Source organism: Anas platyrhynchos, chromosome 16 (assembly GCF_047663525.1).
Source record: "Anas platyrhynchos isolate ZD024472 breed Pekin duck chromosome 16, IASCAAS_PekinDuck_T2T, whole genome shotgun sequence".
In the NCBI taxonomy this organism is placed as follows: domain Eukaryota; kingdom Metazoa; phylum Chordata; class Aves; order Anseriformes; family Anatidae; genus Anas; species Anas platyrhynchos.
In genome coordinates, this window is record NC_092602.1 from 9,589,660 (window position 1) to 9,603,988 (window position 14,329).

The 14,329-nt window shown below is 40.3% G+C and overlaps 1 protein-coding gene across 6 annotated transcripts in view; it reads right to left on the minus strand.

Moving 5' to 3' along the window:
• Positions 1–792: 792 nt before the first annotated feature.
• CLTCL1 (clathrin heavy chain like 1) overlaps positions 793–14,329 on the minus strand; it is a 37,029-nt gene continuing 23,492 nt past the window's right edge. Inside the window, exons 18-34 of one of the 6 annotated variants that reach the window (XM_027469928.3) lie at positions 13,408–13,530; positions 12,837–12,982; positions 12,260–12,443; positions 11,494–11,686; positions 10,844–11,001; positions 10,587–10,751; positions 10,082–10,189; positions 9,542–9,709; positions 9,311–9,460; positions 8,395–8,526; positions 7,904–8,014; positions 7,144–7,314; positions 6,120–6,341; positions 5,387–5,407; positions 3,155–3,230; positions 2,655–2,741; positions 793–2,124 (exon numbers count right to left, since the gene is read on the minus strand). In XM_027469928.3, the coding sequence (XP_027325729.1) occupies positions 2,009–2,124; positions 2,655–2,741; positions 3,155–3,230; positions 5,387–5,407; positions 6,120–6,341; positions 7,144–7,314; positions 7,904–8,014; positions 8,395–8,526; positions 9,311–9,460; positions 9,542–9,709; positions 10,082–10,189; positions 10,587–10,751; positions 10,844–11,001; positions 11,494–11,686; positions 12,260–12,443; positions 12,837–12,982; positions 13,408–13,530 (2,331 nt within the window). In that variant the 3' untranslated portion in view covers positions 793–2,008. Of the gene's footprint in view, positions 2,125–2,163; positions 2,788–3,154; positions 3,231–5,386; positions 5,408–6,119; positions 6,342–7,143; positions 7,315–7,903; positions 8,015–8,394; positions 8,527–9,310; positions 9,461–9,541; positions 9,710–10,081; positions 10,190–10,586; positions 10,752–10,843; positions 11,002–11,493; positions 11,687–12,259; positions 12,444–12,836; positions 12,983–13,407; positions 13,531–14,329 lie in introns of those variants that run through there. The other 5 variants (XM_027469924.3, XM_072024255.1, XM_027469926.3 and 2 more) reach the window with 5 other exon arrangements.

Consider the following 14,329-nt stretch of genomic DNA (forward strand, 5'->3'; position numbering starts at 1 on the left):
CCCAAGTTCCTGTTGACCCACAAAGAACTGGTTACAAAATGGAAGTATTATTTGCCTGGAAAATAGCACGCTACCTGGCTAATTCCTGCTAGGAATAAGTCTAGACGGAGTGCAGATTTGCTTGAACTCGTTAGCTGCTCAGTATTTCAAGCTGAGCCATTGAGTGCTGATCAGTACAAAACCAAGGTTAGTGTGTTACATCAGCACTCGGAGCGCTCTGGCCTTTATTAGAAAAGTAGATAGCACATCTCTTTGCCACTGCTATCACGCAGTACAGCAAGCAAGGGAGACAATGTACCAGTTAGAATCACGCTAAAACAGTCTACTGTTACAGATTTCACAGCACTGTTAAGTCTCTACCAGTTGGCACATAAAGATGTTTTGCCCCATTCAAGTAGAACTCGATATGAAAGGTGTAGCTTACCAATACTGCTGCTGTATTAACGTATTTCAGTGGAGCTGACTTAGAAGACTACCTGCAGCATCTCCCCCAGCACAAGACTGAGCTTACACTCCTCCGGTCCTGTGAATGAAGTCACGTAAGCATGTGACTGCCTCCTGCAGCATGACCCCTGCACATGACAACGTGTGCTGTCTTCATTGAAGAGACCACAACCCCCTTTTACGTTACTTGCTAAGCCCTCTACGGTATGTGCTTTGGCACAATTATCCCTTGTCCTGTCTGGCATCCTTAGCTGTCACAGATTAAGAAAGCTGATGCTTTAAGTGGTAGTGCATTACTACTAACCAGTCCCCACCCCCAAGATAGGAAGACTAGAACCACACAGTGGATACTGCAGTTTTACATTTATAGTTGGACTTTTATAATATTCAAGATTAGCACAAGATTCATAACCATAAATTATACATTGTTATCTAAGTACATAAAACGTTAATGATACATGTATTTGAAGAGTGGCACAAAGTGATAATACATCCCTGTTGGCATTCTCAAAGAAAGAGGTGGGTGGTAGACACACCATTGATACTACTGCAGCATAGCAGAACTGAGTCACTGCATCTTGTTAATTCAGATGGTGCTGACTCTGCCCACCAGACAGGGTCAGAACATGGTGTGGCAAGAAGCCAATGCCAGAATCAATTAAAGGTGCAAATAAAAAAAGTCAGGATTATGGCCCTCCCTACCGCCTCATTATTTTAGCAGTATGCCCCCCTCCCCAGCCCTGACGCTGTGCTCTTGCATCTTTAGTACTTTGGCAGGCCATGCACACTCCCATGTTCACTTGCCACACATAGCTGAGGTTTCCTTTAGTACCATTTAACGTCAACAAGTAACATGCTCTCCTCTTGATAAACAAAAAGGATCTGGGAAATGTTTGCTCTCTGGCATGAGAAGATTTATTTTCTTTAAGTCTCAGATCTACTCCAGAAAATATAGAACAGACTCCAACAGCATTGAACCCCAACAGCATTATTGTCCAGAAAAGGAAGCTTTCCCAATATTCCTCTAAACATTCAGAGCACAAATATCAGAAAGCCCAATTTCTTTTGCACGTAAGACTGCAAACAAAATGGGGTAGTCAGATGTACATAAGCTTTCAACAATTCATTATTAAGGAGATGCTTCACTGAATTGTTAACAACCCTGCTACTTCAGTAGCTTCAGCTAAAGCTTTAACAACTTGGTGCCAGGCAATTTCCCAGCTGCCTTCAATGGGCTTTGCAAAAGAAAAAAATATGCTCTTCTCCCTGGCCTCAAGCAGTTATTGCTATATGAGTTAGTGAAATAGTGCCTTAACTTCAGACAAGAGTCTCACAATGTCATTAACAAAAGCTGCCTTTCAGAGGTTGAAATGTAACCGGACAATAATCAATAAATAACAGTAACAGGCATCCCGTTGAAGTCTCCTCACTGAGCAGGGCAGCAAGTGTGTTCAGCCAACAGAAAGTCATCTGTGCCTTTAGGACCATTGTACACTTCTTGGAGAAGTTAAAAAGGGACGGGAAGGAAGAGAACAGAGACAGCGAAGGTCTGTCAGAGAGCTAGTTACATATTGAAACCATAAACAGGTGGCTGGGTGAATCCCGGTGCTGAGTATCCGTATGGGAAGTTTGCCTGGGGAGGTACTGCACTGGGGCCTGCTGTTAACATCAACTGCTGGCCTGGAAAAGCATGAGGAAAAAAAAAAAAAAAGAGTTAGTTTCAGTACCCAAGGTCCCCAGATGCTAGCTGTACTATGGGACAGAATTATTAGGCTTTTAGCTAAAAATCAGCCACTGTGCAAGCACACACTAGCAAGTTACACTATTACTCAACATGCACCACACAGAGTGGGCACTTAGGCCATCTGCTCTCGCTACCAGAAAACTAAGAAAGCAAGGCAAGACTCAGATGGGAAGAGGAATATCAGCTGTTCTTGATGGCAAGATAAACGTGGCTTGTTTTGAAAAGACCACACTAAAAGCCAAACTGAATCTGTTTAAACACCATGCATGGTCAGAACTCAAAAGTAAAACAATTCAAGCAATTAGTTAGGTCAGTTAGGTCTCAGTCTGGAAAGTGCTGCAAAAGGCCTGAATGTACCTTGATAGAAGACTTGTTTTCATCACTAGGAGCACACATGCCTCATGCATATATTAAATTTAAGTTAACATTTACATTAGACAGTGAACCAGTCACATCCTTCCCTTACCAGTCACTTCTAGGTGCTTGTTAGCAGAATGCCTCTTCATAGGGGCTTCTAAAATAGCAGCACACTTGGACAGCCATGGTTTTTTGGCTGCATTTGTCTTAAAATGGATGAACTAGAAAGCCAGTCTGCCTTTCTACTTGGAAGAGCAGAAAGCAGACACATTCCTCTTAGAAAGGAACAACAGGAGGAATTAGCATGCTCTTTAAGTTATTTCTGGGGTTGTGCACACCTTGGTATCCCCTCTCCTGTTACCATACTAAAAGGCTATTCCTAAACTAGGGTTCTGAGCCACGTAAGAGGAGTAATACATTAGCTGAAGAGTAGAAGTACTGTAAGAGTGAGATGTCACTTCAACAACTTGTGCAGTCCATCTAGCAGAGACGACCATTTTACTAGCTACTGGAAACCAGCTTACTTTGAAGACAGTCATTCAAGTAACCTCCATAAAGAGAGACCGCAGTGGCAATAGGTAATCAATTAAAACCAAGTCTTTCACCTACCAAATACTATTGGAGTGGGTTCAGTTACTTGTTCCTCTTCTTTTCTTAGGCTTTCAGAAGCATCAAGTTTATCCACCTACATTGAAGTGAACAGGAGATGTATGAAGGCCTTGCCCAGGAATTGCACTATCACATGAGGCTTTCAATGCATGGTACCTTAGCTATCAAGGGTTCCTTACTGTAGTACATTTTGGAGACTATGGCTGGGAACATGTAGACTGAAACTCGGTAATCCTGCCTTCCCAATTGCTTTTTATTGCAATAGCTGTCAAATGTAGCTGAGAAAGACCACTATTACCTTCAAGCACAGCATTTTCGGGAGCCCTGCTCTTGTTATTGTTATCTTTATGATAAAGAAAACAAGTCAGCTCACTGTACTTCCGAGGATCATCTCAAATGAGCCTAACCTAGTTGTCTACCTAGTTGTCTATTAACCTGCAAGCCCTCTCCCCTTCATTAAGGGCACCTAGATATTTGCAAATATTACAGACCATGAAGTTTAATCTTATCTACAACTACAGCCTAACTCTGGTTACAGAGTACTGGTTTAAATGTATTAATATCCACATAGACTCCTTTTAGAGGAAATTCTAGAACCATCACAGGAAGTGGTCTAGTTGTATCAGCTTTATATAGAGCCCAGTGTTGTGCGAAATAAAGCTTTGTTCATGCTAAATCACTTGTCAGAGTGCTATAGTAGTGCAGGAGCTCTGAACACAGCTTTAAATTGGGGGTGGGAGGGTGAGAGGTGAGGGCAGAGAAGGCAACGGTACCTTCCTTCTTTCACGTTTTAAGTTACATCTTCCGTAAGTGAACCATTGAGACTGAAGGCTGCAAAGGCATAAAATCACACAGCTTCATATCCAGATACAGATAGTACTAACATTTGGAAATCCTTCTTTTAGGCCAATGCTGTATTTCAGCTGTTCCTCAGCCTCCTTTCCCACTAAAATGATCATATCCAATTTGATGAATGCTGCAAAAGGGGTCTCTATTATATTTTAGAGAGGTTATCTGGATCTGTTGCCTAACAGTTTCCTGATTTTTATTTTTAAGTTTGCTGCTCAAATTAATAACTTGAGTGGCAGTATGTCTTAACTCATTCCCTCAGAGCTGTTAACCTAACAGGTTTTCAGGATAGCACTCAGTATTGGTGTTACAAATGTTGTCCCTATTACTGCGGGTGAAAGCAATTGAACGCTACCGCTTTCAAACTAGTTGTATTGCTGTATTTATGGCCTGGGATTCCCACTCTCTCCTGAATTAGAATTTACTCTTTACTGGCCCTAAAGCATTAAGGAATTTGGAACAGAAGTGCAGTTACTCCCTCTGTTGGAGAAACAGCAAGCATGCTGAGAGCAGATACCCTACAGAAGGGACAAAAACAGCAATTCCAGCAAAGGCTGAACTTTCTGATTTGATGCCTAGAAGTGAAGTTGTTCGAAAGGTTTCCAAATTAATGTTACCATACTTTTTGTACCCAGCCCCTTCTGGGACATAGGCTATTCTATGCTTTCACACTTTTGGTTTAATGCATAAGAGAAAGATAAATTCTGGAGGACTTACAGACTCAGCTGATAAACCAATCTATTCTTCTGTATTCTTTTGAAGTTAGTCACATGACAGAATTTCAGACACAGTACAACATTTATAAAACCCATTCTCTAATTTTATGTTTGTAGTTAATTCAGACTAAATTAGTTCCACTGTAAACCATTTTCATCATGCAGATTTTCCTTCTGGCAAGTTATCTGGTACTTAGTAAGAGATCACTTGTAAATCCAACCAGCAATTTAAAAACCGTGATCTTGAAGGTAAACTTCACATGGAAGAGTAACAAGTGATCTTGTGTGGCAAGTTTCACCTCAGTAGAGTTTGAGGAGGAAGATTTTAAGATCAGTGCAAGTACTTTCATTATACTAATGGGCAAGACTTACAGGTATCTGTAAAAGATACCTGCCACAAGTTTTCTGTAATTTAGTAATTAGGAGCCCAGACAGTCAAGTCCTCAATTACTTGCTTCCATTTCTCATGAAAAAAGAGCAGAGTCTGGTTGGATTTTCAAGTTGCTTGTGAATAGTTATCCTTTTAGCATTAGAAGTGAACAGAAAATGAGTTAGAGCTAAATTATACTGCTTTTCTGGCAGAAGCTACAGCTAGATTCCTGTAAAAGAATCCTAGGGTATTGAGGGACACAAATGAACACAAAAGAGTTTGAAATCAGAGTGTCACCTTATAGAACAGCCCATCAACCTGCAAGAAAATTCAGAGGGGAATACTTAACATGACTGATGAGAGACAACCTGAAGCAGTCACTTCTAGATTACTGATTTCAACAGAATTCTCCACTGTGATGTCCTACACAACACTAGAGCCTTTTAAGGAAGGATCTTAGTTTAATATCCTGGGGGCTGCTTGAGACAAGCATTTCAGGACCACACATGATCAGAATCTCTCCCTTCTCAGTTCAAGACTAGCTACTAGTTTCAGTACCGTACAGCCAGACTATGCATCTGAAGTTCTGTCTTCCATAAACACCTTATTTTCAGCAATTTAGTAATACAGCTGATGTAGGAACAGTGTGTACTGTTACCAAGAGTAGTTTTTGAATAATTAACAAGAAAACATACAGAGTACTTTCACAGTTATACCAAGTAAAAAATGATGCAAGTTCTCTTCAACAAGTCCTCAAATTCATCAACTATGCAGCTGCTCTAAGAAGCATACAGTTGCTCACCCCCATTGTTAAAAGCAAAAGTTAACTACACCTCTTTCAAGTCCTATGCTTTCTATTTAGAAGTTTAGCTATCTAGCCTGAAGTGACTAAACCCAGAGAAATTCCCAGAGGACTTAGTGTGAGGAATAATAATATTCTAAATACATGCAAAGAGCTTTACCTGGTTTGCATAACACTAATTGCCCAGCAGATTAAAACACTCAACTTCTTAGCCTATGCAATACTCACTTTGGTAAGGTACTCTCTCATCACTTGGATGAAATAAGGCATTGCAAAGTCCATGATGTTATGCCTCCATGCCAACTCAAGGACTACATCTGGGTGCAGCAAGTCATAACACGTGAAAAGGCAGGCTGCAAAACACTCCTGCTTGCCTTCTTCCAGGAACCACTGAAGCAGCTTCTCAGCTAGTTCTGCATCTTTGGACTCTGCAGCATACTGCATAGCATCCTAGAGAAAAGGACAACAGTTAAGCTTGACCCTTGTCTGTGAGTTTGTTGTTTTACACTTTATGTATATGAAACTGCTAGCTAGACGAGCCATGTATTTTGCATACCATGAAGTTAGTCTTTCACATCACCACATATGTTGTGTAGGAGCTAAGTTACAGTATACACACTCAGTTAAGTCCTCTTATTCCCAGGCAACCCTGGTGCTCATTTTAAGGAAAGCCTGTTGTATATTCAGTTAAGTACTTGAAGTGGCCCAATGAGATTTTGCTTAGTTTTGTAGCAGCAAAGATAAACTTTCTGGTATCCCACCTACTTCACAATTAGACATTAAGGATAACCTACAGCAGAAGGAACTACTGCATCAACTGCTTGGTATTTGGTGAGACTGAAGACTGTTTGTCAGCTTTCCTACAGAACACTCAAGAACTGGCTCATGTGAAATCACTACAGGCTTAAGTGCTATACCACTCTACTCATGTTTCATCTCTACCCTATATGGACAAAGTCTTTAGGACTACATGGAATGTTCTGCACTGATAGAGAAAATTGTACAGATGCCTTTGATGGATATAGAGAAATCTCTGAGTACAAGACAGCATTATCAAATTAGATTTAAGGTCTACATTTGAAATTGCAAGCTGTTCTGCTCTAAGATTCTTCTTTCCTTAAACTTCAAGGGAAGGGCTAAGACTCACTGGAACCCCGGATTTGAAACTAACAGAATGCATTCAGTTTCCAGGAGCCTATGCTTCAGAGATCAGACTCTTTGACAGTCAGGGAGAAAAGCTGTGTTAACTCACCTTATACAGATGGTCTTTCTTGCATAGCTCCACACTCTGTTTCCAGCGGTTGTTGCCCTTATACAAGTATGCTGCAATACGCCTAAATTCAATTAGTTCATGCTTTTCCAGACGCTGAGCCAGTGTTATGTTATCAAAGTTGTCATAGGCATCAATGGAAGCTCTCAAACCCTGTTTGAAATAAAATTGTTACCCATGCTTCCAGATGATAGTAGGTGAGAGCTACAGGAGAAAAGCATCCAAGGATGCTTCACAAGTGCTTAGGTTATACCAGACAGATGTTGATGCTATGGCTGGCTACAGCTTCTTTGCCCTGCATATTTCGGGCAAGTTTGAAACAGTTTTTCACAACAACTTTCTCCTCCCAAAGACTATTTTTAATAAAGAAAGATTTTAACTCTGTTGTACAAACTTCACTTTGCAGACTAAATAGAATAGAAAATCTTATCTTACAAATTGCAGTCAATGGGGCCAGAAGCAAATTTGTTTACAGAAGTGTTGTCTACTGACGTACATACCCAATGCGGACCTTTGAGAAGTCTTTTTCTGAGAAAAGTAACTGTGGTATCTGCTTTGTTTGCAGGTTATCAGATTGTGACCAAAGCACCCCATGGTCCAAAGGGTCTGGTTCTATTCCCTACTACTGTTACACTGCAGAAGTTTCCTTCTGCTCAAGGGAATTACACCTCATCAGCTGGGAAAGAACTAAACCATGACTATTTTTTTGATCAGGCCTACTGGTCTCTTTTTTGGGGCTCACCTGGTAGTCTTCCTCCTCTGTTAAAAGGTTATTTAGAGCTTCATTAACTCCTTTGTTGTTGTGGTTCTGGACTGAACGCAAGTAAGGCTTTACTAGAAGTAGCTGATTAACCTGGAATTAAGATATTTTCAATACAAAATTAATTATACTAGTTCTGGCGCTTGATACTCCTGAAACAAGTTCCCATTTCTTATAGCAAGTTTATGCTTACTGTCAGGACTGTGTATGCTTACTATCAGAACTACAGAAAAATCACATTGCATTGTTGCTGCAAGTAAAATGAAACAGCCTCCTAGGCCAGTTATGCTAACTCTTATAGTGCTTTCCATATTAACCAGGATCGGACTGCTTCTTAGTCCTTCATACTGCAGGGAAAGCCACCTGACAGATGCCAGCCCTTTTTTTCTCCTCTTCAGACAGAGAGTAGAGTGTCAGACAGAGAGTAGAGTGCATGGGGGGTTTTCTGTTCACCCACTATATCCCAAACTCACCTTTGAGAAAAAATTGACTGTCCTTGTATGATCCAGTCGTGGAGATAATACAAGGAGAAGATCATTGATCAGCAGAGGTTTGTAGTCCAAGTAGAATTGCAAGGCTTTGTAATACAGCTCCACATTGGCCACCTGCATGGTTACATATTAGTTAGTATTTCAAATGCAAGTAAATCTAAGGTGCTTAGTTTGGATCACTTAACTCAGCAGAGAGTTTATCTGACTCTTAAATAAAAGCTTAAATTTTCTTCTACCGGACAGTAGCATTACACTTACATGCAGAATTCCTGTTGAATCTCATGACTGCTTCTAGTGTCAGCTGCTTCCAGATGGTGAAGTTACAACGTAGCAGGAGCAGTTCAAACCAATTCTAACCCATCCACGGTTAAGAGATCCCAGCACTGGCAGCCCACTAAACTTAATGTGATCATGTGTTTAACTCCTAAAGGCTGTAAACTTAACCACTCTTAAGTTGTTGCTTTGACTAAACTATTCATTAATCCCCCTATTCTCCACTGCATTCATAGGACTGCCCAGCCAAATTCTCCCACTGAAATAGCTGGAAACATCTGCAAAGATTTCTCAAGAAATGTTACAACCTCAGACTGAGGCAACAGTCAGGTCAAAGATATTGAGGAGGTTGTGCCCTTGCTTGTGACCTATGATCCTGAACAGTCCCTGAAAACATTCTGTGCTATAGGCTGCCACTCAGCAGAACATGCTACACAACAGAAAACAAAGGGTACAAGCTTAGATTAATTCTTGTGCTAAACTGTTTGGATGATTTGTTTTAAATACAGCATGAAAACTGGATAGTAGTAGCTCAAGCAAACTTAAGTGGGGATTCTGTTGTGCCTTTTTGCCTCAGCTCTGAAAGAATCTTTCAGCACCTTTATTCAGTCAACTATCAACTTGCCTTGGCAATTATGTCTTTAAACTGCCCTTCTTTCCAGGCATCGGTGGGATGATTCATCATCGTAATTATTGCATTGTCATACTCCTCATATTTGTCATAAAGGAATACGAGTTCTGCCCAGAGATGAGCCTGTTCTGCAGCTCTGAGCACCTGATAAAACAAGAAGACAGTCAGTTTGATTCATTAACAGCTTCCCTACTTCACTTGCAGTGTAGTTACTTTGCTGCATACCTTTGGAATATTAACTCGAGACCAAAAGAGCTCCAGATGTTCCCTCATTTTCTGAGGCTTGAATTTAGAGTATAAGATGGCAAGTTCAGTAAACATTCCCATGTGAGCACGCTCTAGACCCAAAGCAGCTTCCAAAAGAGCAATCAGTTCTTCAAAGTAGCCACGATCCTGGATATTAGAAAAATAAGGATTAATTGAAAATTCATAACCAACTAGCACTTAAAACTTGCTAAAAATAAAAAGCTTATTTATTTAAATTCAACAAACTTTTCTCTCTAAATTAGAGTGCTTAGTTTTATAAGACACTATTCGAATAAGGCAACAGAACTGTAAAAGAAGGGACAGTGAAAGCTATTACCCATCCATTTACTATAAAAAGTTTGCATGCAACTATTAGGAAATAGAGGAAGAATAAATTCAATTCACTTCTGCAGTCATTAAAAATTAGTCCCACAGGGTGTCAGGTTTTAGCTGGGACCACTTCATTAGCAGATACAAGTATGCTGTATAAATTTTCTAGGACATGAACAGTGATCTAACCTGATAGTAACTAATCAGCTCTTCAAGTTCATCAGCATGAATGACTATGTGTAAGCCACATATCTGTGCCAAGCGGAATTCTTTTCCATCCACACACGCAAAGCATACCTGTAATGAGAGGCAGCAGTCAGTTCACAGGAGAATACTGCAATGCTTATATAGACCCCATATATTAAAGGAGAAAATTAATTTGCAAAGCTTTAACAAATTCATGGCTCCAAATAGCTATTACTGTAATACTTGCTCTAGAATTAAAATCTCTGCCATTCATTTTACACTATTCTGAAAATAACCTTTATTATCTTGGGAAAGACGACAGTTTATGAAGATACACATGTGCTCTGTAGCCAGAAACAGCAAGTCACTATCAGAGATCATCACAGATGATTATGAATCAACTGTTCTTTAATTCCCACATTACTGACAAAGAAAGGAGTCCAATTATGCTCAAAAGCAACAACAGAGCGTTTTCTGCAGATTATTAAAAACCACAAGTTTTAGTTACCTCCTTCCAAGTCCTTGTGCTGTTGGCTTTGCGGCCACTGTCCACTGCTGCCTGATACTCTCCGAGGTGTACCAAGGTAGATGCCAGGCGAGCGAAGTTAGACACGTTGTTATAGAGTAGTTTTGCTGCTTCATACATCCCTTCTTCGTAACAGCGATCACCAACCTGGATTAGGAGTCCAAGGTAAACAAGGGTAACAGCAAGAATCAAGTCAGCCAAGTAGCAAGTCAGACATAGGAACTGTGATCAAGACATACCTGCTGTATATGGGCATTATTAGGGCCACTAATAAACTCCTCCAGTTCTGAGAGACGATTAGTTTTTGCCAAGGCAAAAATAAGTTCCGTCTCTACATAAGACTCTCTAGCCTTCTTCCTGGCCATCTGTAAGAACTTGACTAGGTCCTCCCAGTTATCTTGAAGAGAGAAGAGATATTTCAGATCCTCTATTTAGTTATTTTGTCTTGCTCTCCTTGCTCACATCAGGTAAACAGTTGTCACCAGTATGCTCAATAGCAGTAAGTCATCTGCATCTGAGTTAACGTATACTCTGCTAAACAGAGTCACCTTCATATAAGGTTGAACTTCTTGCAACTATCCTAGAATTCAATTGGAAAGCAATTCTGCCACATACAGCTAAAATCAATTCACTATACTCAGTTGTATTTAGACCATAACAGTACAAACTATCTTCACGGGAAGGTCTATTGCTGTTGTAGCAAAACAGACAAGTTTGTTGACAGGACTCTCACTAAACTGACTCATCCACTCCATAGACCAGCTGGTCCAATTTATTCTGAAACAGAATTTGCAAATCTCCAAATCTCAAGAATCTTTGCTGCTCAAGGTAAATGAAATAACCCAACTCTTACCCAAGCAATCTTAAGTTTGAAGATAATTTGGCTTACCGTTTCTATTAGCTGCTTGAACAACTTCCATGTAGGCAGATGGATCATCTGCCTTTATGTAGGAGTCAATGGCTTCTTTCACCAAGTCCTTCTGCAGCTGTGCTCTGGCTAGCTGGCTCCATACTGCTGGTTCATTACATCTCTCTGCAAATTCATAAGCACGGTCTAAATTGCCAATGTGTTCAATCAGTACCTGTTTGAAATTGAAATTGCAAGATAAAAAATAAAATAAAAATCAAAGCCTTGTAACATCATCCTTTCCACAAAACTCTTCCTTCAAACACATAGGTTGTTCTAAGTAAGCAATACAAAGCTAACTGCTTTTAGAAAAGCCCTTTCTGTCCAGTGAAATAGAGCAGCCAGAATAAAACTCCTGTTGCTATCATTTAACCTCTACCCTGAAGAAGTCAGTATTCTGGCCTGAAGACAACGCCTAGTAGCATTTGATTCTCCTGCCCCTTTCAGGTGTAACTCTCCAAGGCAGTCATTCAGAGTCAAACGCAGCATGCACACAAGCATGTAGCACAACACTCAAAAATCTTGTTATTACTTTGAACAGATCTGCATCTGAACTCATCACTTTGAATCTGTTTTGTTATTCTTTGCACGTATTCCCACTTTTTGCTACAAACTGATATAATTTAGGAACCATACTGTTAATTGATTTAAGTTACAACCGTTCCAGGAGAATCAATGTAACATCACACTTTTTTCCATTTTCTCTATTACTAGCATTCTATATGTTCATGTAGGAACCACACCTCACCTGGATTGCTGAAGTATTAACATCAAATTTTCTGAATATAGCAAAGGCTTCTTCATATAGTTCATTACTGATGGCAATGTTTGCAATATCTGGGGCATCATAGTTATCCAGTCGATTAATGTACTCCATCACGCGGGTGCGGTCAGCCTTGATGGCAGTCAGGATCAGCAGATTCTGGAGATTCCTTTGGTTAACAAAAGGTATAGGTTATAAGCAGGTGTTGTGCACTGCTGAAGTGACACATATTGTACATGCAACAACAGCTGCATACACCTTCTTGCTATTGATAGCAACAACCTCTAATTCCCAGACTGAGGAATATTGATATTTGCCTTCCATATGAAATTGCTTACCGGTGTTGGTGTTTTCTTTCAACGCATCACTGCAAATTGAATAGCATGAACTAGCTCTGTATTCAAATCACAAAGAACCTTAAGTTCTCCTTGTTGGCCTGCCTATTCACGTATAGAAGCGCTTAGGTCTTAGAACCAAGAAGCCCACAAAGAAGTTGGGTCACTTCACAACCTAAAGAGATGAACTGATGAGGCTAAATTTGTGAACAAAGCTCTCTTCTTACCTGTGTTCGCTGAATACAGAATTATCCAAGACAATTTTTTCCAATAACTCAATTAATTCATTAGGCAGGTCTGCAGTCATGAAAGCTTTCACAGTGACAGAAACCTCCTCTGGATCCTGCGTCTCTGATAAAGCTGTTTGGACAACCTGGATTTGAACGTGGGAGAATATTAAGCATTTTTCCCAGATGAGATATTTACCAACCCATTACAGTGAGCTACAAATTAAGGCTTCAGAACTTTGAAAGTATTGTCATACCCAGCAAGAAAGAACTACTTCTGTACTAGACGTACATATTAAAAGTCACACCTTGGGACTGCACAGGGAGCAAACTCACTAGAGACCCATTCTGTCCCGCGGGTTGCTCCATGGGACAGAACAATATCATCTTACTGATCATTAACGTTTTCCAACCATGAAGCTCTGAGCTAATACTTGCCACTCAAACTCTTACAAACTTTTGTACAACTGAGATGAGGCCTCAGAGAACCTTGTGGGGAAGACAGCTACTTCAGTGTTACACAATGGTTCTGAGTTTTCCTTATAGTGACAATTTACTCTTTGTGCTGTACCTGGTCAATAAGCTGCCGCCTGAATGGGTTGTTTTCTTCTAAAACATTTGCCCAGAGTTCAGGGTCCTTCCTGCGTACTAGATAGCGAGCCTCACTCTTAAACAGTGAGTTCTCATTGCAGACCTGAAGGAGAAGTTGCAAAAATCAGAATTAACATCAAGAGTTAGTACCACAAGACAGGTTTAACTAGCTGAGTCAGACAGTCTAAAAAACTGACTAGAACTAATTGCTGACCAATGCTAATGCCACAGACAAAGTTCTTACCCAACCTCTGATCTGGAAGGCTCATGGAGAAGGTCTCCAGCAGAATTCCTATAGCTTCTCTTGGTTTTGCCCGACAAAAGTACTGTGACAGTGGCTTCACAGTAACTATTTGCTTCTGTTTGAAGTGAAGACCTGCAGAAGCCTGAAGAACTTAAATTTTAAATCTAAGAAAGGGAGCCACTTGCTTGAGCGGTGTTAAGCAGTGAATTGAGGAATGGTGTTGGTGATTAAAGCCAGAAATAGGTTACCTATTTGGTATCATTAACTTTATGCTAGAAATGTTCAGAGTAGCAGGTGGCTTGGTTTCCCCTGTTAAAACGTTAAGGGTACAGAATAAATATTGGATTTCCTATAGAAGAGCAACAAGTTGTTATGAGTTATGACCCTATTAGTGCCACTAATTTAAATGTCCAACTGGAAAAGTAGAAACCTGAAGGCCTATTCGGTCTTCTACCAATAGGTCATGTTCTGTTAGTATCAGAATTAGCTCTTGAAATCTCAAGTACTTCGCTGTAAGCAAATTAGTAGTAGCACAATTTTCCTTTACATTATACATCTATTAGTTGCCTAGTTTCAGGAGTTGAGCCCTTTCCCAGGAAGGAGCAATGCCTCCAGAATAGTTCTCACAGGAGGAAAAGCTTTCATTTATGACCTGAAG